The sequence below is a fragment of the Lontra canadensis genome, unplaced genomic scaffold, assembly GCF_010015895.1.
Source record: "Lontra canadensis isolate GAN:19392208 unplaced genomic scaffold, GSC_riverotter_1.0 scaffold25, whole genome shotgun sequence".
NCBI classification, from domain to species: domain Eukaryota; kingdom Metazoa; phylum Chordata; class Mammalia; order Carnivora; family Mustelidae; genus Lontra; species Lontra canadensis.
The window spans coordinates 13785425-13809624 of NW_022631019.1; the positions used below are offsets into that span (position 1 = coordinate 13785425).

Sequence of the window (24200 nt, forward strand, 5' to 3'; positions counted from 1 at the left end):
CAGCCTAGTGCCTGGTATCCTGTCCTTTGGGGCATGGCAGAAATTGTCACAGGGGTGTCACATGGGAGGGAGGACAGTTCTCCCTTTCCTGCTGCCTAGACCCATCTGTAGACCCTACGACTGGGACTCTGGGCCCCAAACAGTGGCTTGGGGGCGGGTGGGGCGCTGCAGGGTCGTGAGGTTTTTGTCTTGGGTGTTGGGCAATCCTGAGTTTCAGTTCCACTTTGTCTCTTGCTCCTGGTGGACCTTGGGTGAGGCCCCTGGACTCTCTGAGCCTCTGTTTAACACCTACCTATCCTCATTATTGTAGTGGTAGGAATAAGAGAATAAAACCCCTGGGACATCACAGGAATCTTTTACATGGGGCTATGAATTTTCTCTTTCTGCAGAGGGAAAAAGGCCCCCTTCCCCTTCAGACTCCCTTTATGTTGCTTTTCATTTTCTTTTTTTTTTTTCTTTCTTTTAAAAATTATTTTATTTGACAGAAAGAAACACAGCGAGAGAGGGAGCACAGGCAGGGGGCAGAGGGAGAGTGAGAAGTAGGCTTCCTGCTGAATAGGGAGCCCTATGTGGGGCTCGATCCCAGGACCCTGGGATTATGACCTCTGCTGAAGGCAGACGCCTAATGACTGAAACACCCAGGCGCCCCTCTCTTTCTTTTTTTCCCCCTATAACTGGGAACCCTTTAGGATGACTTTACAAGTCTGTTACGCTTATTGTTAATTGTCTGTCTCCTTCCACTAGAACGAAACTCCACGAAGCTGGATCTTAGTTGTGGTTCCTGTAGTGCCCTGACTGGCCAGAACACTGCCCAATATCTAGTAGGTGCTCAATAAATGTTTGTTGAATGAATGAATGGAATCCACAGTACTGATCTGTGAAGCGTCTGGTAGAAACTCCTTTTTTTTTTTTTTTTAAGATTTTATTTATTTATGACACAGAGAGAGAGCAAGAAAAGGAACACAAGCGGGGGGAGTGGGAGAGGGAGAAGCAGGCCTGCTGAGCAGGGAGCCCGATACAGGGCTCCATCTCAGGACACTGGGATCATGACCCCAGAGGAAGGCAGACGCTTAATGAGTGAGCCACCCAGGCGCCCCCGGTACAAACTCTCCTTCGCTAGCGGGGAGAGAGCAGGTCCAGGGGGTGCTCCACCTCTACCTGCAGTGCCTCTACCCCATCTGGCCTAGGGATTCCCAGATCTGTTCACACTCTGTGTTAGACTAGGAGGACCAACCCATCAGACTTCATCCTTCATGTCTGGTGCTGTCGAGGAATGTTAGGTTTCTGCTCAAAGGATCCCGAGGAGGAGGTAACCTGCTGTTTAAAGGTTCGAAAAAAGCTATATGGGTTGTTATATATTATGTATACTATTAGATACATGTATATATGTGTATGCATGTGTGTGTGTACACATTTGGGTGTCAAGCGAGCTCCCCGGTAGCTCCCGATGGGCTGCGGACGGGCAGCTCCCCGACTGGGGAGCAGTCCTAGATGAAGGCAGCCACAGCCCCTCCTCTGAGTTCCTCCTGCGCGGCTGCCACGTCAGGAGGGAGAGGGGTGTGCGGGGTCGCAGGGGCGGTGGAGGCTGCGACCCGGAGGTGGGAGGACTCCGCGCGCGGCGGGGCGGGGGCTCGGTTCTCTCCGCCCACCGCGGGGCGGGGCGGGGCGCAGGCTCCGCGGCTCCGGGACCGCGCGCTCCTGGAAGCGTCACCCGCTCCTCCGCGGCGCGGGCCCCTAGCGGTGCCTCCCGGGCTTCCTGGGCGCCTGCCGGGCCCGCGGCCGCCTCCTCCTTCCCAGCCCTGCGGGGCCTGCCGCAGTCGCAGGCAGCGGAGCAGCGCGGAGCGCCCAGGTACCGAGCGCGGGCGGGAGTGGGGCCGGGGACCCCGCGGCCGCGCGGCCGCTGCTGCTGCTCCTGTCCCGGCGGGCCGGCCGGGCATCCTCCCGCACGCCGCAGGGGGCCGTAGTCGCCCAATCCCGGGCTGCCTCTGCGTTGGCTCGGAGACCTGCTTTCTCCACCGAGGGCTTTGCTGTGGCTGACCGGCCCCCGCCCTGCCACCCCAAGTGACCGCGGCTCCCGACCTAGCGCCCGGGTACAGCCACCTGCCGCGGAGGGGGCTGCCCCCTGCGGAGCGCGCTCGTTCGTCCCAGCTCTCGGCTCCTCAGGTCCCCGCCCCAGGCACGCGTCCCCACCCCTCCCTTCCCGCCCTTCCCTCTAGGGGGCTCAGCCCCCTCCCGTTCAACCTCACAGTCACCTGCCCGTCCCTGACTTCCCGCCCGCTCTCTCTCGGGGACTCTGCACCTCATCAGGTTCCCTCTTCCAAATCCCTACCGTTTGCTCCGTGTCCCCACCTCACACCATATAACCCCTCTCCATCCTCCTTGGCTCGTTGCCCCTTGACCTAGTGCCCCTGTCCCTCTCTTCCCACCTGACCCCTGGTGGCGGTCCGTTCTCACCGACGACGCCCACCCAGCCTCTGCTCAGGTCCCTCCCTCAGGTCTCCAGCGCATCCCACCTCGTCCTCCTGACCCCCCTCGGGCCTGACGTCCTCGCCCTCCGCCCCCCGCCCCCATGGTCCCGGAGCCCGGCCCCGCCAACCACAGCACCCCGGACTGGGGGTCGGGGCCGCCGTCGCACCCCGCGGGCAGCGGCTGGGTGGCGGCCGCGCTGTGCGTGGTCATCGTGCTGACGGCGGCGGCCAACTCGCTGCTCATCGCGCTCATCTGCACGCAGCCGGCGCTGCGCAACACGTCCAACTTCTTCCTGGTGTCGCTCTTCACGTCGGACCTGATGGTGGGGCTGGTGGTGATGCCGCCCGCCATGCTGAACGCGCTGTACGGGCGCTGGGTGCTGGCGCGCGGCCTCTGCCTGCTCTGGGCCGCCTTCGACGTGATGTGCTGCAGCGCCTCCATCCTCAACCTCTGCCTCATCAGCCTGGACCGCTACCTGCTCATCCTCTCGCCGCTGAGCTACAAGCTGCGCATGACGCCGCCGCGCGCCCTGGGGCTCGTCCTGGGCGCCTGGAGCCTGGCCGCGCTCGCTTCCTTCCTGCCCCTGCTGCTGGGCTGGCACCAGCTGGGCCGCGCGCGGGCCCCTGCCCCAGGCCAGTGCCGCCTGCTGGCCAGCCTGCCCTTTGTCCTCGTGGCATCGGGTCTCACCTTCTTCCTGCCTTCGGGCGCCATCTGCTACACCTACTGCAGGATCCTGCTGGCGGCGCGCAAGCAGGCGGTACAGGTGGCCTCGCTCACGACCGGTGCCGCCGGCCAGGCCTTGGAGACACTGCAGGTACCTGGGACGCGCAGGGAGACCCGGGCTTGGGGGATGGAGAGCAATGAGCAGCCGCTGGGTGCCCACAGGGCATCCATCACTTAATATATACACTTGCTGGTGACCTCCAAGTGGCCATTTCCAACACACCCGACTCTTCTGTGCTCTAGACTCAGTGCTGACTGTCCCCAGGACAGCTCTGCCAGCATGCGGGGTTGGCTTCCAGAAGGTAACATGGGCCAAGGGAATTCTGGGTGTCCCCCCTCCCCACCTGCTCCTCCCCCTGTCTTTCCCATCATGTCAAATGGCACCATCAGGGCATCACCCCGCAGAAACTTAGGAATAATTTCTCTCCCTAATGCTCATGGGGTTCATTATCAAGGCCTGTTGGTGCTGTCCTCCCGAACACGCCCCACTTCCAAGGCCACCCTCCTCCAGCAGCCCACCATTGCTTCTTTCCCAGAAGCCGTCACTAGTCTCCTGCCGGCTTCCCCTGCTTCCACTCCAGACTCACTCGGGTTGACTCTCTGCCCGGGAGCCAGCGCTTGACAAAACAGAAGTGGTCCTGTCTCTCTTAAGATAAAAGTGGAGACCCCTGTTGGGATCCAGCCTGGGAATGTGCCCCTGCCAAGCTCTCCACCTTCGCCTCCTCCCCTTGCCCTCTCTTCCTCTGCACCAGCCCTTCTGATGTTTCTGGTAGGCACCAGACTGCAGTTGGTGTCCAGGACTTGGCATCACTGTTCCCTCTCTGCCTGGCCGGCTCTTCCCCTGGGGCTGTCCTGCCTGCTTCCTTTACAGCTCACAGGTCACCTCTTCCCAGTGTCTGTCCCGGACCACCCTGTCTGCAGACCGTCTAAGCTCCCTCACCCTGTTATTCTCTATCCCAACCGCAGGTTTATGTGTTGAATTGGTCATTGTCTATCTCCCCCACGAGAGTGTAAGCTGGGCGCATCCGGTGTGGTTTTGATCCCCACTGTACATCCTGGGTGCTCACTAATGACTTGTGAGTGCTAAGGCCCTGCGGTGTCTGGAGTAGGGTAGGCTGCTCTTGTCACTCGGGCCATATGGCACCTGAGTCTTACTGTCCATTGTTCTAAACCCCCAAAGAATGGGGCTTTAGCTTGACCAGGCCTGAGGCGCAGAGAATTAGGGGCAGGCCCCGAGGAAGGTCCTGGGGGCTTCTTCGGTCTTGATGTAGTCCCAGGGGGAGGAGCCTCCCGCAGGATGGGAGGTACTGGGGGTTTGTGTGGACGGGGGCTGAAAGGCAGGCCCTGGGAGCAGCTTGCCTGACACCCCCCACCCCCAGGCCCTGCGGCCTGGAGCTGCAGCTGCCCTATCAACCAGGGGGACAGGACTTCAGTGAACCCAAGGTCAAGGCTGCAGTCCTACTCCCTCCGTCTGTGCACACTGGAGAACATTCCTGAATCCCAGTAGGTAGCTGAGACCCTCACTTGGTTCTCCAGCAGTAGGAAGGCTGCCCTGGGCCATGCACCCTCTCCCCCGGGTTCTTGTAAAGGAGCATTTCCCAAACTGGAGGCATCTGGAACCACGTGGGACTTTCTGCCTTCTCTCCACCCACCCACGCGCCTCAGGCGGCTCCCTTCTTCTGTATTTTGCATATTTCTCTCCACTGCCTCACTTATCTTTTTCCTTCCATGCCTTGGTTTAGAAAGGACCCTTCTTATCTCTTCCGGAAATGGAAACTCTGTACCTTGTTCATAAACAGAAGGTGGTCCTAAAGACAGCTGCCGCGCACCCTTCAGGAACCCCAGCTGTGTTGCTGGAGTTCAGAGGGGAGGTCCGAGGGGCCCAGCCCCAGGCCCGCTTTCTCTTTGGTGCTAGCGGGTTGTTAAAGACTGAGCGGCATCAACACCCACTTTCTCTTGACACAACCAGAAAAGGAGCTGGGAGAGTGCTGGAAAAGTCTCATGTTCTCGCTCTGTCATTGAGTTCTGTTACGGGTCATCTTATGTTCCCGCACCTCGGGGAGCTCTGCACGAGTGACCAAGGATGTGAGGAGATGGCTGTTCTTGGTGAGGTTGGGGTGGGATGGGTCTGGATTCTCCCTGCCAGTGGTACCCGCGACACAATTTCTGTCCCTGAGGCTAACTGGCTGGTGCCAGGATTGGATCTAAGACTGTGGCCCAGAGCCCCAGGGTGCCGACCACTGCAGTCCCACAGTTTCTCTGTGCCTGCCATGTGCTGACACTGGGCTAAGCTTGTCCCCCAAACACCCACTATCATCCCCATGGGGCAGATGGGGAGATTGGGGTTCCGAGAGAGGGGAGGGGTCTGACCCCACCACTTCCCAACCACTCAGCTCCTTAGCCAGCCTCCTGTATGCCTGCTTTCTTTATTGTCTGCTCAACTGCCTGCATTTTGGGATTTTGTTCCTGGAACATGGCCTCTCCTCCATTTTCCTGGGTCACAACCCCTTTCCTCCCACCCAAGCTGGCCTGTCCCAGACTCTAGGCTTCCAGCCAGGCAGTGGAAGCTCCAGTGCCTGGACGAAAGGAACTGATGAAAATGAACAAAACTTGGGGTGCATTGGACCCCTTTCCTCCAGTCCTCAGCCCTACGTAGCCCTGAGCTCCCTTCCCCAGTCCAGCTGCTAGCTTCTCCGCAGGGGACGGGTCGGGGCACATGGGTTTCTGAAGCCCCAGCTCCTCTGGGTTTGAGGGCATGGTAACTGAGCAGGCTTGAGTATTTTAATCTCTCCAGTCCCACCCCCCACATTGGCCTACTTGTGTGAACCGGCTTTTCAGAAGCCACTGGTTAGCTCAGCGGTCTCAGCCAGGGCTTCCTGGCCCTGCGGCTGTGGGGTAGGGGTCTCACTGCCAGCTGCAGCAGAGACTGGGCTGGGATGAAGAGCGGGGCATGGGGAGAGTGGTTTCAGAGTGAATGAGATGCTGCCAGTGTAGGGGAGAGAGGGAGAGAGAGACGTGCAGAGACCTGTGCTGGGGCGGGACGCTGCTCGTCCTTGGGAGGGACCAGTGTGGGAGGTCAGCGATGGAGAGCAGCAGGGGAGAAGGAGGTCCGCCGGGTGCCTGCCTCCCCAGCCCCTTTGTCTCTGTGTCAGGACCTGTGCCTTTGGTCTGGAGCCCTTTACCCACCGCCTTCCCCTACACACATCCTCCTCCCCTTCTCCCACCCTTCTCTCCTCCAGGTCCACCTCACCTTCTTCTCTGTCTTCTACATCCTCCCATCTGCCTCTCCCCTTTCTCTCCATCAGCCCCCCCCTCCTCCAGCCTTTTCCACCCTCCCTCACCCAACTCCGCATCACTTTGTCTTAGCGATCTGTCTTCCCTTCCATTGCTGTCCTTCCTCCTCAGAGGAGGAGGCTGTGACAGAAATATCTCAGAGGGGGAGGAGGGGGCTGAGCTGGGGAGAGGCTGACAGAGCAGCGAGTCTGAGCATGGCAGACTGGGCTGCTGATGGGAACAAGGGGGTCCGGGGCGGCCAGAGCTGGCTGTAGGAGCTTGGGCATCCGGCTGGTCAGGGGTTCAAATCCTGCCTCCAGCACTGCTGACGACTTCGGACAAGCCACTCAGCTCCCGCTACCCCAGGGGCAATGCCACTTATGACTTGGGGCTGTTAGAAGTATCGGCGAGACAACGTATGTCAGCCTGGCACACACTAGGTGCTCAGCATGTGTTTGTTCCTCCCCTTTCCTCTCGGTGGTGAGATACGTGGTTCTGGAGAAATCATCCCTCTGAGTCTCTTTAGGGGGGAAAAAAAAAACACCTCCGTTGCTGCCAATAACAGCATCATCACCAGAATCAAAGAGCTGAGCTGGACTCTAGCAACAGAAATGCTGGCTGACGCTTCCGTGGGGCTTACTGTGTACCAGGCTCCGATCAGCTGACTCTGTGTGTGCTACCTTCGCTAGTCCTTACTACAACCCTGTGGGGCGGATGCCCCTGTGATGGCCATTCTACAGATGAGACAGCTGAGGCACAGAGAGGTGAAACTCGTTACCTGGGGTCACACAGCCAGTTAGTAACAGAGCCAGGATTTGAAACCAGACCGTCTGGCTCCAGAGTCTGTCTTAGAACCCTCACACTACAAGTAGGTGATTATAAAAATTTTGAATTATACAGGGGAATACATAAATACACTTTATAATAAAAATCCAGAGGGTGCCTGTCTGGCTCAGTTGATAGACCATGTGGCTCTTGATCTTGGGGTCGTGAATTCAAGTCCCACGTTGGGTGTAAAACCTACTTAAAAAAATAGATAAAAAATTTTAAAACTATCCAGCCATAGAGATAAAGTGAAAGAACCTCCCAAGTCCCACCCAGCTACCTTCGATTCTTAGGGCTATTCTTACTGATTTAGGATGTGTCTTTCCACTCCTGTGTATGTGTGTGTGTGTGTATGTGTGTGTTTCCATGTTTGCTTATGTATCCAAAAAGACTTAGTGCTTTGTTTTGTGTATTTTTTTATTTTTATTTTTTTACTTAAAAATGTATTTTTAAAGATTTTATTTATTTATTTATTTGAGAGAGAGCGAGTGACAGCGTGAACGCACACAAGCGGGGGAGAGGGAGAAGCAGGCTCCCCGCTGAGCACGGAGCCTGAGGCGGGGCTCGATCCCATGATTCTGGGATCATGACCCGAGCTGAAGGCAGATGCTTAACCAACTGAGCCACCAGGCACCCCTGTTTTGTGTAATTTTAAAGCAAATGTAGTCCTGTTGTACCTACTATTTTGCAACTTGCCTTTACCACTTAATATTGGTATTATGTCTTGGAGATCTTGTCATTTGACTAATTTTATTCCTGGAAACATCTGTGTGTCATCTATAATGGGAAGGTACGATGGTTTATTTCACTGCCATCTTTCCGTGCACATTTTGGCTGTTTCCAGTTTTTTCCAGGAATAGTGTTGCCATACACATGTCTGTGTATGTCGAGTGTACAGATGTGCTTGGATATTTATCGTATGGGGAACCTGTCTGTGCGACTGCCTCCCGGGGAGGCACTGCCAGCCTGTCACCCAGGCGGCTGCCCTCGGCAGTGGTAGGGGCGTGCAAACAACAGCACATGGCCGCGAGGGCAGAGAGAAGAGGGCAGTTGCAGCTGGCATGAGCTAGACCTCAGGGTGAGGCCGGCGGCTGCCACTGGCCTCTGCCCCATGAGGGCCTCTGTGACAGTGCTGGGATTTCTGTAACCCCCCGCGTGCAAGCAATTTCTGGAGCTAGGAATGCAATTTCTGGAGCTAGGAATGACTTTGAATCCCAACTCAGCCCTTATCTGCTGTGTGGCTGCTGGCAAGTTCTTTTGCCTCTCTGAACCTTATCGGCAAAATGGGGATACTAATACCTACCTCACGTCAAGGCTGAATGGCACAAGGAAGATCAGATGTTGACACACAGTAGTGCTCCCTAAATGCGGACAAAGTGCTGATCGGGGTCACTTGGGGTGCTTTGCTTTGAGGTCTTGTGCTGGGACAGTGTGACCTGGGGAAGGTCCCCTATCCTCTCTGAGCCTTGGTTTCCTTCTCTCTTCCCTTCTGCCTGTGTTCTTGGGTCAAATCTTTGGGGGAGAAGAAGAGAAAGAAAAACCCAGGTTTCTCCCAGGAAGATTCCTAGAGAGGGAACCTGAGGCCATCTTTAATTCCTTCTCTGGAGCTCCTTTCCCAGTGATTGCCTCCCACCCAGATATCTCTCCAGGGTCTCAGTTCCCCAGTGCCCTAGAGCTCTGACAAGATCAGGGCTGTCTCTTGCCCCGCCCAGGTTGCCAGAGGTCAGGGGGTACCGGCGTGAGTGGCTCCTCTGGAGATGGTGGCTCCCTCCTTCCCTATCATCTGTCCCCATCGATGGCAGCAATGTGAGAGCATGGCAGATCTTTGGGGGAAGCAGGAGGCTCTCCAGGCTGACCATGGTGGGGCCAAAGGAGCCATACAGAGTCTACCCTGGGAGGGAGAAAAGGAGACAATGAAAGGGAAGAGCAGAGCCTTTTTCCCTCCCTAGTTAAAGCATGGTGAGTCAGAGTGTTTGTCCTGACATCTGTGCTGCTTTGGGGAGCCTGAGCTGCTAGCAGAAGGACGGGGCTCCTGAGGGTGCTCAAAATTCCCCCAGCCTCCAACACACAGCACTGAACCGACCTCAGGGCTACTGTGTATGTAACACTTAACTCCGTGTCAGGCACTGTGCATGCATTTATTATCCAAAGCCTCGCAACGACTCCACAAGCTGAGTATTGTTTTTCCCATTTTACAGATGTGGAAACAGAGACTGTCTCAAGATCACAGAGCGAGTAAGTGGTAGAGGCATGACTTGAAGCCAGATCACTTGTCTTACAAGTCCAGCTCTTGCCTCTGCACAAGGCGGCCCCACCAAGACGGAGGGGAGAAATCAAAGGCTTCTCTTAGGCTGTGCTTTGTGAATTTGTCCTTGGTATTCATATAACCAGATTTCACCTGGATAAACATACTGAGAGGTGGGGGTTACAGTGTGCGTCATCTCCCCGATCCTGCCCACCGCCATTCTAGCATCCTTAATCTTAAAGATGATGGCATCTACCTGGGCTTTCAGCACCATGGACAGGACACCAAAGTCTGGATGCCCTGGGGAGGCAGGGAGACATGGCAGGGCTAAAAGGGAGCCTCTCTGCGCCAGACCCGGGTGGGGGTTTGGCTTTGGTGCTCCCGGGACTAACACATCTTCTTGGCTTTGCTTCCTCCACCCCCTTTCCATCTGTGAAGGTTGCCTGGAAATCTGGTTCCCTTCCTACCTCCTTCTGACTTTTTCAATTACTCTGTAATCAGCCCACCTCTGGCTCCCTCAAGAGCTAAGCTGGGCTCTCCTGCAGTATAGGAAATTTTGGAGGAGGGACACCTGGCTGGCTCAGTTGGAGGAGCTTGCAACTGTGAGTTTGGGGCTGTGAGTTTGAGCCCCACGTTGGGTGTAGAGATTACTTTAAAATCTTTTTTGTTTAAGATCTTATTTATTTGGGGGCACCTGTGTGGCTCAGTGGGTAAAGCCTCTGCCTTCAGCTCAGGTCATGATCTCAGGGTCCTGGGATCGAGCCCCGCATCGGGCTCTCTGCTCGGCAGTGAGCCTGCTTCCTCCTCTCTCTGCCTGCCTCTCTGCCTACTTGTGATATCTCTCTCTCTCTGTCAAATAAATAAATAAATAAATAATCTTAAAAAAAAAAAAAGAACAAAAGCTGTAACTGTATGAGGTAATGATTGTTAACTAAACTTACTATGGTAAGTATTAAAAAAAAAAAAAGATCTTACTTATTTGGGGCACCTGGGTGGCTCAGTGGTTTAAGCCTCTACCTTCGGCTCAGGTCATGATCTCAGGGTCCTGGGATCGAGCCCCACATCGGGCTCTCTGCTCAGCAGGGAGCTTTCTTCCCCTACCTCCTCTGTCTGCCTCTCTGCCTGCTTGTGATCTCTGTCTGTCAAATAAATAAATAAATAAAATCTTTAAACAAAAAGATTTTACTTATTAGACAGAGAGAGAGAGAGAGAGAGAGATCATAAGCAGGCAGAGAGGCAGGCAGAGAGAGAGGGGTAAAGCAGGCTCCCTCCTGAGCAGAAAGCTTGATGTGGGGCTTGATCCCAGGACCCTGAGATCATGACCTGAGCCGAAGGCAGAGGCTTTAACCCACTGAGCCACCCAAGTGCCCCAAGATTACTTAAAAATTTTAGAAAGAAAGAAAGAGAAAAGAAAAGAAAGAAGGAAGGGTAAGAAAGAAAGGAAAAGAAAGGAAAGGAAGGAAGGATGGAGAAAGAAAGAAAAAGAGTAGAGGAATCCCTCGCTTCTAAAGGCCAGGCATGGTCCCAGACTACACACACGACCTTTACATAGTTCAATGAACTGTGCATACCTTGGCATACTGGTATTTACTTAAATTATAAATGTAAGGTGGTCTCATTTTGTGTAAAATTGGTGTATGAAAATCCAAATTGATTACAACATGCACTTTAGAGGGGGGCTTTTATGTCCCAGCTTTCGTGGGCATTGGGGGTTTCGTGGTCGGGCCTCGAGGCGGTCTCTGAACCCACTGGAATTATGGGATGTTTTTTCCTTCTCTGTGTGTGCATGTGTAACAATTTATATGCTTTTTGTTTTCTGGGGAAATGTTTTGTAGATTGCATTGGATTCTCAGTGAGCTCAGGAGGTCGAAAAATTTGAGGTAAGAGCTGGCGAGAAGGATCGTCTAGTTCAGAGCTTTTTAGTGTTTTGGAACTGCTGGTCACCAGTCTGCAAACTCAAATTCTTTTTTTCTTTTATAAGTGTATTTTTTTTTAAAGATTTATTTATCTGACAAACAGAGATCACAAGTAGGCACAGAGGCAGGCAGAGAAAGAGAGAGAGGAGAAAGCAGGCTCCCTGCCAAGCAGAGAGCCCAATGCGGGGCTCAATCCCAGGACCCCAGGATCATGACCTGAGCCGAAGGCAGAGGTTTTAACCCACTGAGCCACCCAGGCACCCCAGCAAACTCAAATTCTAACCTCCTCATGCCTGTGTCCCCTTCGACGGCAGCTGGGGGAAGCTCCTTTCTCCTTCTTTTCTTCCCCGTGCTCTATCTCTTGAGGTCAATGTTTGGGAATGAAGATGTCTGTCAGTTCACAGTGTAATTTGAGTTGTGCAAGGCCAAGGTCACTAGCACCCTTAGAAGTCTAAAGTGGATTTATTGCAAACATTTACTCTGTACATGTGTTTTCAGAAAAGCACTGTATTCTGTGTGACGTAAGGGTAAGGGTGCAGGCAAAATCACTACTCCCAAATATGAGGGAAATCTATGAAGAGATTGCCACATCCTGGGCAGTGGCACGGCCTCTTTTGTCAAGTATGGTTTAATTGCAACTAGTTGTTGAAGGGTCAAAGGCTTTGTGTGGTGCTGGGGCTCGTGGCCACATGTGTTGACTTGTACTGAGTATTGTCCTTGGCGAGGTGGGCAGGGGCTCCCCTGAACTGATAGTGTTGGCTTTGTCTTACTATCCTTCCTAGAGCTCCTCGTGTCAGGGTCAGGGCTCAGTGCCCGGCCAGGGTCAGGGCTCAGTCTATTGCTGAACTCAAGCCACAGTCTGGGCTAAGGCTGGGATCAGTGCTCTCCAGGGTCGTGGCTCCGTTTGAGACCTTGGTTACATAGGTCTCAATCTATGGCAACTATCCGGGCTTAGTCTGGGACCCTGAACAGGGCTTGGTTTCTTGCTGATGTCGGTGCGTAGTGTAGAGCCAGGATCAAGGTTCGCTCTGGAGTCAAGGTCAGTTCTGCTCTTGGGGAACCTAGGGCTATATAGCTGGGCCTCCGTCAAGGATCAGAAGGGCTCAGTTTATTGCTGGCACTAAGGCTCAGTCTAGAATTAGGATTGAGGCTTAGTCTGTGGCTGGGACCAGGGTCAGACTGGGGCTCTTCCTCAGGTAACTTATGGATGTGGCCTTCCTTCCACAGGTACCCAGGACCCCACGCCCGGGGATGGAGTCAGCTGATAGACGTCTGACCACCAAGCACAGCAGGAAGGCCTTGAAGGCCAGTCTGACACTGGGCATCCTGTTGGGCATGTTCTTTGTGACCTGGCTGCCCTTCTTTGTGGCCAACATAGCCCAGGTAATGCCACCACAGGGGGCAGGTGGGTCCAGGCCTTGCTGGGGAGGCCCCGACCTGCACCCCAGCCCAGACATGGGGATAAGAGGAGGGTGGGCTGCCTCTCAGGGCATATGTGTTTGTGGTGCCTCTCCCATCCATGCTGGCTGGGGTGGTCTGTGACCCTGCTCCAGGACCAAGCATGACGTACACCATCTCTCCAGGCCGTGTGCGACTGCATCTCCCCAGAACTCTTCGATGTTCTCACTTGGCTGGGTTACTGTAACAGCACCATGAACCCCATCATCTACCCACTCTTCATGCGGGACTTCAAGCGGGCCCTGGGCAGGTTCCTGCCATGTTCCCGCTGCCTTGGGGAGCGCCGTGCCAGCCTTGCCTCGCCCTCTATGCGAACTTCTCACAGCGGCCCCCGGCCGGGCCTGAGCCTGCAGCATGTGCTGCCCCTGCCCCGGCCACCTGACTCCAATTCTGACTCGGGCTCAGCTTCCGGTGGCTCCTCCGGCCTGCAACGCACGGCCCAGCCCCTGCTGCCTAGAGAGGCCCCCCCGGGAGCCCCCGGCCTTGGCCAGGGCTGCCGTGGTGGTCAGTTTCTTCAACATCGATCCCGTGGAGTCCCAGCTGCAGCTCCGTCCACTTGGGGCTCCCACGAACAGACCCGGGCTTGGAGCTGGTCGGTGGGGAGCTGTACTGGATAGAACCAAGTCCCCAAGGCCTTGGACCAGCTCTTGGCTAAGGCTGGGAGGCTGTGGGTATCCTGGGAGCCCTCGGAGGGTCAGCGGGGGCACTAAGCCAGCCCCCGCTCCTCCCCGGGGGAAAATAGCTGGTTCAGACGGTTTTCTCCAGGATGCCCCACTGCCGAGTAAAACCCATGCGTGTGTGTGGAGGTGGCTGGGGGACTCTGGCAGAGGGGAAAAGGACTTCTCGGTTCAACTTAGGGTGAAGACAATCATCTTTGACATTTCATGAGAGTGCAGGTCGGGGAGGGATGCCTCTGTCTGCAGAGGTGGATGAGGGCTGGGCTGGCTCCCTCATTCCTGAAAGTGTAGTCCTCGGGCCACCAGCATTTGTGTCACCTCCTTGGAGTTTGTTACAAATGCACACCTTGACCCCCCCCACCCCCACCCAAGACCTGCTGCGTCAGAATCTGCATGTTAGCAGGAGCCCCCGGTGAAATGTGTGCACAGTGTAGTTTAAGACGTGCAGGTTTGGATGATCTTTAAGTGTGAGGATGATCTGTGTTCAGTCGGGACAGCGTCTCGGGGCGGGGTGGGTGGGTTAAGTGTGGAGCCGCACAGAACCTGACCTAGGAGTCAGGAAGACAGAAATTTGAATCTCCACTCCAGTACTCGCCAGCTCTTGCACAGGTCCCTTAACCTTCCTGAGCCTGGTGTTCCGTGTACAAGTGAGGGTAACAATGCCTGATCATAGGGTGTCACAAGAATTAGGAGAGCACGTACAGACTACCCAGCACCCACAAGTAGTGCTGTAGGTGATATCTGTCGTTGTCACAACTCCTGGGCATCCAGCCCCCGTGGCCTCTCGCTGTGGGCCAGAAAGGGCTGTTTGTTCCCACTGTTTTTCCCGTTTCCCTCCTCCTCTTCAGGCCTGGCCTAGATCCCACCACCTGACTGCCCGTGGCTCCCCAGCTTCTTGCTCTGGATGCTGGACGGGACTCCCGTCCCCAGTCCCAGGCTGCTGCACCATCTCTCCTGGAGGGCAAAGTGGGAGCTGGTAGTTTCTTGCTCAGCACCAGGAATAGGTCTCCCTCCGTCCTGGACTTCCTTGGGCCTGGAAGGGAACCAGCTGATGGGGATACATCAGCCCAGGGCCCCACCTCCTCCTGGCATTGCCTGGGTCAGCCAGGGAAACAGGACTGGAGCCTGCTCAGGAACACAAAGTGGAGTGCAAGAAGTGCAAGAAGTTGGTGTGGGTTGCTGCCCTCAGGCAGGTTGGTGAACCCTGGCATAAGGACCTGGGTCGCTTTTGAGGGGGACTCTTGGTTCCCAGTTTACCTGCCATAAGGTCCTTTTCAGTCTGAGGCTCCCCGGATCCATCATCCCAAACTCCCAGGGAGCCCTCCATGCGTGGCCTGGCGCTCTCCTTGGTGCTGATTAGATTCAACTCTGGCCCCAGTCACTGGCCACAGAGGGGCCATGGTGCTCTTTGGGGCTTCCCCTCTGCCCCAGGCCTGCCTGTGTGGACTCTTAATAAACACTAGCTGAGGCAGTGACCGTGGTGTGGACTGGATTTGCCTGAAGGGCTCCGGGGTTGGAGAAGCAGCTGGTGAAGTGGGATGAGACCCTGGGCAACATGAGCTGTCTGGACTGGCAGAAGCGGTTCTATAAATATTTGTTGAATGAACAAGCAAACACACACACATGGGGACCCATTCAGCTCTAATATTCTAGTTCCTTCTGCAGTCTTCCACTGGGCTGCCTCCCCCGCCCTGCTCAGAGTTTGTCAATACTTCCTCTGCCTGGGCCCTGGCTTCCCCGTCTGCACAATGGAAGACAACTATCTCTGGCCTCTCATTCAAGCACAGTGGAAGAAACCCAGGAAGAGGCTCCCGGGGATACAGATACAGTGGCCGAGAGCCCCGCTCTGGAGTCTGAGACTGACCAGCTGTGTGATCTTGAGCAGATTATCTAACCTCTCTGGGTCTTAAGAACTTTCAGTAACACGAAGATAATAGCAGCGCCTTATCAGGTTATTGGTAGGGTCAGCTGAGACAGTCCATGTAAGCACTCTGTCCTAAATTCTCAATTATTATTTTTATTATAAGCATTGTCTCCCCTTCCTGCTATAGGAAATCCTTCCCCTGTGTAACTCATCCTTGTCACCGGGCCCACGTCCCACCCATAGTGCATGCTGACTCAGCATATATTCACCATGCTGTGACACTTACATCCAGGGCGCCACATAGCACAACTGGGAGGACCCTTCACATCACATCCATGTGGTCCATGCTCCTGGGGTTCTGCAGTGCACAGCCTGCACAACTGTACAGGCACATCTGATTGCACATCCTCAGAGCAGTCAGTTGCTGGCTCCCCACCTGCACCCGCTCTGTAGGTGTATCAGTGGTGCTTGTGGGTTGGCGGGCAGCCCTGGCGTGTGGATGGAGGAGCAGGCATCTACCCGGATTTACTTGGGCTGGGGGAGCCCCCTGGGCCCCCAAATGGCCAGCCAGCCCCCACAGCTGTGGCCTGAAATACAGGAAGCCCAAGGCTGATAGAGTCCTAGGGCTCTGAACTTTGCTGGTTGTCTCTGCAGGGCTCTGGCCTTCCTTCCTTGGGGAGGGAAAGCTGTCTATTTTTTGACTCCCCTCCTTCCAGTTCCGTTCTTTTTGGTCCCAAAGACTTCAGCTTGGGAAAGCACTGATGGAAATTCCGAGCTCACGTGGGGCAGCTGGTGGAGGGCTAAGGGAGTGCTACATGGAGGTACCTGGGAAGGCAGCTCAAGTCCCCTTCCATGGTCAGTCCAGCCCTGGGCAAGGCCCCTGGGTCTCGCTGGCACAATCGGGGCAGCCCAGTGGGTTGGGGCCCATGCCGTGGCTGCAGATCTTGGGGCTCTCAGCTGGGCTGGCAGCGGCAGGAAGGGAGGGTCCTTCACATTGGTCCAGCCCCGTTGGCGCCTGGGCTTGGCTAGGGTCGGTAGATATGGCCAGTTTGGGGGTGTCTCCGGGTGTGGCCTTGTCCCACGAGGAGGAGGCTGCTGCCTGGTGATACTGCCCTTGGGGCAGATTGCCGGGAGCCAGCAGAAGCCCTGTTTCATCCCAGCCTGGCTTGGTGGGGATGCCCACAGTCTTCAGGATGACTTCCATCTGCTTGGCATAGTCTAAGTGGCCGCTGACCTGCAGGAGGACAGTGCGTGAGGGCCCCGGGGGGCGGTGGTCAGAGCCCTGCCCTCCCCAGAGCCCCCAGCTGAGCTCTCGGGCCTCACGCTCTCCCTCAGTAGCCTCAGCCACCCGGTCACCAATGCCAGGACTCCAGCTCTCAGTGACTCTCAAATCGAGTGGGGTGGGAAGCCTCTGGGTTCAGGACCACTCCAGAGTTCATTAAATAAAGGTGAAGGATGTTTCTCTATAAAATCTGGGTCCTTTGGGGCAGGAATGGTCACTAAGACAAGGTTGAGAACTCAGAAAGGCCTACCTTCTTCCTCAAAGGATAGAGATACCCCATTTTGTGCTGGGATGTGTCAGTGGGTTAAAAGTAGGGGAGACTGAGAACGTCCGATGCCTCACGGTGATCATGGACAATGCCCCACGCGTATAATATGTCCTTAACACATTGTAGATGAATTTATTGGATACAGTCCGTTGACAGGTTTTGGCTGCTGACTGGAGCTGAAGGAATTGAGCCTTGGAGAGGTAAGGTCTTAGAGCTAGGTTGCCCGAGGTCATATAGCTAGGACGCGTCAGAGTTGGGTTTTAAATCTGGGCATGTTCTCTTCACGGAAATGAGCTGGGGAGGGGAGCTTTGAAAACCACTGCCAGTTTACCAAAGAGGAAAGCAATGTCCAGAGAGGGACGGTGGTTTGCTTAATGACACGACATGTGAAGAGCAAAGCCACATGGGGCTCGGGCGAGATGATGCCTATACAGTCTGCTCAGCTCAGATCTGCTCCTTAAATGCAGCCAAGAGCTCCCGCCACCAACGTGCCACCCCCCACCCACCCCAACACTCAGTCCACAGGGTCTGCTTCAGTGCCAGAGGCCAGCGCAAGACAGAACATTCCTTTTTGTTTAGAAAGAAGGGTGGGGGGAAACACTGGGGACACTTTGGGAACCACACAAAGGCTCCGTTGATAACATCTGCATTTCTATTTGAATCACAAATCACACTGAGCTATTCAAATGAGTTTTCAAGAACGCAAGAAGACAATTCCCTGTACGGTTTTGTTACTTTCTCATAACCAGAGCCTGCTGACTTCGCCTTCCTTCCTTCCTTTTTTTTTTTTTTTAAAGATTTTATTTATTTATTTGAGAGAGAGAGAAAGAGACAACACAAACAGGAGGGGCAGAGGAGGAAGAGGAAGAGAGAGAATCCCAAGCAGACTCCAGGCCGAATGCTAAGCCTGACATGGGGCTCAATCTCACGACCCTGAGATCTTGACCTGAGCCGAAACCAAGAGTCGGACACTCGACCGACAGTGCCACCCAGGCGCCCCTCGTTTTTTTTCTTCACAAATGCTTTTAAACAGTGTTCAGTGAACACAGACCCGTACACACCCATACGAGGGAATTTTTAGATCCCTGGGTTCAGGGTGGAGGTCAGGGGGGGCAGTGTCTTCCCACAGAGGGTGGACATTACTGGCTGCGAGGCACTAGAAAGAACTTAAGCTTGGCATCAGAGAAACAGGGGCTCCAGCCTCAGCTTTCTCTTACTAGTAACTGGATGAGTCCTTACAATGTCCTGAACTCCAGCTTCTCCATCTGTAAAATGAGGATCAGGACACCTACCTTCAAAGTCTGCTACAAGAGTTCAAGGGCCCAGCACTTTGTAGGAATCAGCAATTGCGACTTCTAACTATTAAGCTCCATATATGGCCCAAAACACTTTCACGGGGAAGTTACCCAATTAGAATTAGTCATACCTACCTCATGGGGTGGGTGGGAAGAAATAATACATACAAACCATGAGGTATAGCACCTGGCACATTGCCAGTGCTGCACAAACATGAGCTCCCTTGCCTCAGTGTCCTTGGAAGGGGCGATGGGGGACAAAGGGCAGGGCCTCAGCAGGGCTGATCCATTTGGGAACCCAAAATGGCTGCTGAAGCTCTAGCCATCACATCTCAATTCCTGCCAGCAGAAACCTAGACCCACAGGGACAGACAAGAACTGCTGAAGGGCTGGTGCTGGTCTGGGTGGAGGCAGACAGGACGGAAGGGAGATATTTGTGGGCACTGGCTGTGAACCTGATTCCAGGTGGAAATCCCACCAGGCAGCTCTTCTAGAATGCATGGCTCTGGCCTTCTTTGGCTCCACGTTGGCCCACGTCTCGGCCAACCCTAGGCTCTGAACTGCCACTCTGCGAAGATGCAGGGGAACCACTCGTTGGCAGAGTTCCAGTTTTCCAGTTAGCCAAAGGGATGGGAGAGCCCAGGTGAGGCCAACTCATGAGTGGGAACAGAATCTCTTCTCGGTGGCGGGAAGGTCCACTGTGGCTGGTGTAGGACCATCTCCCCGGCTGTCAGGATGGAAATGGGCCACCCATCTGGATTCACACTGGGTGTCACTGGGGCTGAGAAGCCCCCCCTGACCTTTCCACGCTGGCTAGGGACCGTCCCTGGGGCTCCCCGGTGACAGTGCTTGTCCTACCCCATCGTCTTCATCTGCTCATGCAAACGAGGGAGCGCAGGGGCCACTTCCGACTCCCTTGGTGCCCACGACTGGCCCCGAGCAGCGCCACCTGTTGGCTGCCTTGCAAGGCACCGTGGGACTTGCCCAAACTGGGGCTGCTGTCTCCACCTCCGCCTGCCACCAATGCCTTCCAAGACTATCAGGCCCCTTCGGGGTCCTTTCCTTCCTGGGCCTCTGTGTCCCCATCTGTAAAACGGGGCCAGTGAAGGCACTTGCACCATGTGTGTGGGGTGAGGAGTCAGGGAGCTGACACACAGGGCAGACTCCGTGACCCGGAGCTGGAGGTCACTGATGGCACACGGGAGCACAGTAGCAACGAGCTTGGGCTCTGGTAGGCTCCCTGGGCTCCAGGCCTCACAGGCCACCTTGGCTTGCACACCTCTACCGCAGCGCCGCTGTCCCTCCCTCACTGGATGCTGTGCGGGCTAACGACACGAGAACTCTAATGCAGGGGTGCAGTGCCTGGCCTGTGCCGGCTTTGTTATCATGAGTCCCTCCCTGCCCTGCCTTGGGTTAAGTTCTAGAAGTCAGATGACATTTCCTTTGGGATATGAGGAGTCTGTGGAGACCCCCGTGCTGGCTCTCCAGCCCTCCAGAAACCTCATGAGTTGGCCCCGAGGGTGGTGTCATCCCCCACCCGCCGCACCCCTGTCCCCGCACAGGAGAGGCCGAAAGGCAGGTGGGTGGCCCAGCCTTCGTCTGTTCCATTCACCCCCTCAGGAGATGGCCCCCCGCCTGGCCACAACAGGGCCAGCCCCTCAATCCCTGCTGGCTCAGGCTTGTCCGAGGCCAGGAGCCACAGCAGATCACGTCTGCCACCACGTCCAACCACGTCTGGGTTGGTGGCTGACACGGGGCTGGTTCATGAAGGCTCGGTCCGTGTTGGTCCAGCAGGGAGAAGGCAACTGTGCAGGCCTTAGCTCTGAGCTCCGGGCAGCTGGCATGCACCCCATAGCAGTAACTAAGGGCAACTCTTTTGCCAGGGGCCCCTCCTCCAGCAAGAATTCTCAAGAAAAACAGGAGGGCAACACAAAGGCAATGCTAATTACCTCCAATTACCCAGAAGAGAAATGCACTGCTTTTTGTGCTGTGCGCTCCTGAGGGGTGGCAGGTGCAGGAGAGGAGGGAACTAGCGTTGAAATGAAGGCCTCCTAGGGGTCATGCATCTTACATGCGCTGCTCTGGAAGGTGATTCCCTCCATTTCATAGATGAGAGAACTGAGGCACAGAGAGGTTAAGTCGGCGGCCTGAAGTCATACAGTCAGCATGCCAGCAGGAGAGCCTGGCCTCTCTGGGGCCAAAGCCTGTGCTCTTGCCACCTCCTCCTACTCAGGCAATTCCAGGGCAGAATGTGGGTCTTGTCCAGGGCTCTGTGGTGTTTAAAGGGAATTTCATTTATGAGTGTTTCTTCTGATCCTTTTTACTTTTGATTCAATAGGACAACGACCCCGGGACACAGGTCGGGAGGCCTTGCTCTGGTCCTGTGGTGTCGCGGTCTGGTCACTCATCTTACCTCACCCCGCAGGGAGGTGGACAGCACAGCCCTGGGCCTGGTGGCCGGCTGTGCTGCGGGCGGGGTCCAGGTGCCTGGCTCCACCCACCATCAAGGTGTGGGGCTTGGGCCAGGGGTGGGGGTCACTGGTGCAGGCTGCTTAGGAGCCTGGAGGGTGAGGGGGGTTAAGCCTGAGTCCTCCATAATGCCCCTCCCTCGGGGGGTTTCAGATGCCCATGGAGGGGTCTGGTCTGTCTGCTCTCAGGCAAGGGGGTGCCTTGTGTGGAACCTGGGGGAATGGGGATGTGCTGGGAAGGGCTTGGCACTTGAGCGCTGGCTGGCAGCCAACAACGTAGTAACTAGAAGCCCACGGTTCTTGCTCTCATGGGCCGCTCGCGTTGCAAGCATTTGCACTGGCCCAAGTCTGCCTGGGGACGTGACTACAGCTGAGTGCCCTCACCCTCCGGCTGGCTCACCGCTCTCCCACTGCCGGCCATATCTCCCTGAGCAGGAGCGATGCCCACCGGCCTCAGGCCTGGGTTGGAGTCCTGCTTGGCCATGTGCCCACCGGCAAGTGACCCTGGGCAAGTCCCTTTGCGTCTCTGAGCCTCAGTGTCCTCATCTGTATAATGGGGATGCTGGTGCCTGCAAAGGCTCAGGACAGAGCTGGACATGGAGACTGCCCCACATGAAGCTCTCAGCTCCCTATGACAGGCGAGTGCAGGAGGACGAGGGTCCGCTGAGCCCGAGAGATGGCTCTAGAACCTCAAGTTCAGTGCGTCCCACCCCATCCCCAGCAAGAATGCTTTTGAACCCTCTGTACCCGACCTAAGCCTAGTCTTCAACGTCTAGGACTGTTGGGGGATAGCGGGGGCCAGTTCGATAGCAGGTGGCAGGCTCTGCTCCCAGAGACCAATCTAAAGGTCTGTGCGTGGGCCCCTGGGGTCTGCATTTTATTCATTTATTTATTTACATTATTATTTTTTCCCGGTATCCCTGGGAAGAGGGGGCATCCTGCATTTCAGTTAAACCCCCAGATGACTCCAAGGTGGGGGTTCCTGGAACACCCTCCCTGCTCTGCATTCCACAGTGTCACAGCCCGGCCGTCAGGGGCTTCTGTAGTCTGGCCCCAGCCCTCCACCTGTGTCCTCTGGGGGCTCTTGGGACTTTTGGGGGAACTGGACCGTCCTGACGAGTAATGGGGTGGGGAGGGCACTAGTGTAGGTCCCAGAGCAGGGGCTCTGGAGGTGCATTTGGGCTGCTGATGGCCACGCGTGTGACAGGAATGTTCCTAAACCTCAGTTTCCTAGTGTGTGAAATGGGCACAATCACGGCTGCCCCAGGGGCTGGGTGCGGATTGGAGACAATGTGTGTGAAGGATGTGGTGACAAAGCGCCGGCAAAGAGACGGACAGGAGTTAGCTATCTTCTTCCCTCTGCGCCCTCCCTCCCCCCAGCAAATTCTCACGACCTCCCTCCTCTGGGGTGAAACGGGCCAGTGTCCCTGGGGCCAGGGGTGGCTGGGCTGGCATATGCAGAGCCCGAGGGGGGATAGGCAGTACTCACAACAGATGACAGGTCCACGTTCTCCACCCTCCTGTCCCGCAGCTGCACAGGCTGCAGGCCGGCCACGCGGAGCTGCACAGAGGATGTGCGGTACACGAAGCTCAGCAGCCAGTCCCCCCTGCAGGCAGATGGGGGAGTGGTGTCAGCCCCGGGAGCCCTACCTGGCCCTGGGAAGCCCGGTTGGCCCCGTGTGCGGGCAGGCAGGGCCCCGGCTGCTCCATGGAGCAGGACTGTGGAAAGCGGCTGCCTCTTTGGGGGTGCTGCCTGGGCCACGGCAGCCCCAGAAGGCTGTTTTGTCCCTGTTGGGCCCCCAGAGATGAGAACAGTGCCTGGTGTGCAACGGAGAGCGCCTGGTGGATGCAGGCATGGGGACCCTGGACCACGTCCTCACGAGTCAGCACATGGCTTTGGAGGGGTTTCCAGTTCTTGGGATGGTGGGTGACTGCTCTAGGGCTCTGTGGGAAGAGCAAGGCAGCAGAGGTCCTCTGGGGGTGAGCGGACCATGGGGGCTGGGAGCTACTGTGCTCTGGGGGACAGAACCTGGGGCTCTGGGTTCCTGTCTGTGAGCTGGGGGGCTCAGCTCGCCCTCGGAGTCAGGTCCAGACAACTTGGAGGTGGAGAGGCTGGCCGCCCAGTGCAGGTCCCGGACTAGGAACACCCTTCCAAGTACGCAGGTGTGGTGAAGCCTGTTCCCGGCACCCTCCTCCCCAGCCAGCCACACCCCTACAGCATCAAAAGAAAATAATCCTGGATCCTGTGCTCCCTTTTTCTTCAGGTACCATGAGCGCTATCCACAGAGGACATGGTAGGAGGGGCCCACGAGACAGCCTTCCCAATCGAACCCTTGACATTGTCCGGCTGAAGCCAACCCAGCTGAGAGCCACGCACTTGGCCTCACTGCCCAGCAGGTCTGTGCAAAGGGACACACCCCGTCTCCCCGTTGCAGCCGGGACTATCCCACTTAGCACATCTGGTTGTCTTTTATTGAGACTGATTCCAACCCTGGTTTGCATGGCCACGTGAGACCATGACTTCAGCGCACGCGTGTGGAAGAACGTGAGCTAAGAAGGGGCTCAGATTTGGGGCCCCTGGCCTGTCTCTGTGACTGCTCTCTGGGGCCCGGGGTGTGGGGTCGCTCTCCAGGCACCCCCGCAGGTGGTCTCTTACCACGAGGGTGCTCCTATGCTTACACCCCAGAAACCCCCAGAAAGACTGGGGCTCAGAGTTGAGGGGCCTCTGTAGATCCTCCTGTGTGTCCCACCCTGAGCTGGCCAGCCCTTACTCCCCCTCCACTGGGGTGGGGGGAGTGCCCAGGCCCCCCGGGCAGACACCGGTGGGGTGATGTCAGGCCCCCTTTTCCCCAACGGCCAGTCCACCACAGTGGTGATTATTACCGGCACACATACTGGTCCCTTTGGCTCCAGCCCTGAGATCAGACCATCCAGCCTCCACAGATCAGTGCAATGGCCTCCTGCCTGCTCTCCCTGCTCCTGGCCTCACCTCCCACACGCCACCATTGCTTTCCTGAAACACCCATTCTGACCACAGCCCTTCTCTCTTAGAAGCTGACTGTGCCTCCCCATTGCCTGAAGGCGTTCTCTTCTAGAAAATTCCTTTAGTCTCTCCAGAGAGCAATGCTTACAAGTCCCAGGGATTATTACAAGAAGCACCGTCTCTAAACACGGATGGCTGAGGGGAGAGGAAGGATTCACTCGTGTTGTTTTACTGCGCTGACCGTGACCTCTGTGCGTCACACGCTGGGTAAGTGTGGTCCGTACACATTTCTGATACAGACAGTTAGAAACGAGCCACGTCAGCCTCATCCCTTCCACATTGTTTCTGTCTTCGTCATGACAACACTCTACTTAAAATGTTAATTGCTTCTGGCCTGCAATGTTTCTGCTAAAAAAAAAAAAAAAGTTAATTGCACTTCCTTGTGTACATTTAG

General features: G+C 56.0%; 2 protein-coding genes across 3 annotated transcripts in view; one reads left to right on the forward strand and one right to left on the reverse strand.

Annotated features, from left to right (window-relative positions):
* The first annotated feature begins 2270 nt into the window (after positions 1-2270).
* Positions 2271-13626, forward strand: HTR6 (5-hydroxytryptamine receptor 6). The gene is made up of 3 exons (XM_032863611.1): positions 2271-3283; positions 12679-12834; positions 13035-13626. Exons 1-3 carry the CDS (start codon positions 2570-2572, stop codon positions 13524-13526), a joined length of 1362 nt encoding a protein of 453 aa, XP_032719502.1. The 5' UTR covers positions 2271-2569; the 3' UTR covers positions 13527-13626.
* A 1950-nt stretch (positions 13627-15576) lies between these two features.
* The window catches only part of TMCO4 (transmembrane and coiled-coil domains 4), an 82507-nt gene continuing 73883 nt past the window's right edge, over positions 15577-24200 (reverse strand). For both annotated transcript variants that reach the window (XM_032863613.1, XM_032863612.1), the window contains 2 exons: positions 22253-22370; positions 15577-16684 (listed from right to left, as the gene is read on the reverse strand). In XM_032863613.1, coding sequence (XP_032719504.1) covers positions 16307-16684; positions 22253-22370 — 496 coding nt within the window. In that variant the 3' untranslated portion in view covers positions 15577-16306. The remainder of the gene's footprint in view (positions 16685-22252; positions 22371-24200) is intronic.

Excerpts from the sequence above, each read along its gene's own strand:
- HTR6 (XM_032863611.1), top strand. The coding sequence starts at position 2,570 with ATGGTCCCGGAGCCCGGCCCCGCCAACCACAGCACCCCGGACTGGGGG. Across the intron at positions 3,284-12,678 it reads AGGCCTTGGAGACACTGCAG|GTACCCAGGACCCCACGCCC; the intron begins GTACCTGGGACG and ends TTCCTTCCACAG. Across the intron at positions 12,835-13,034 it reads TTGTGGCCAACATAGCCCAG|GCCGTGTGCGACTGCATCTC; the intron begins GTAATGCCACCA and ends CCATCTCTCCAG.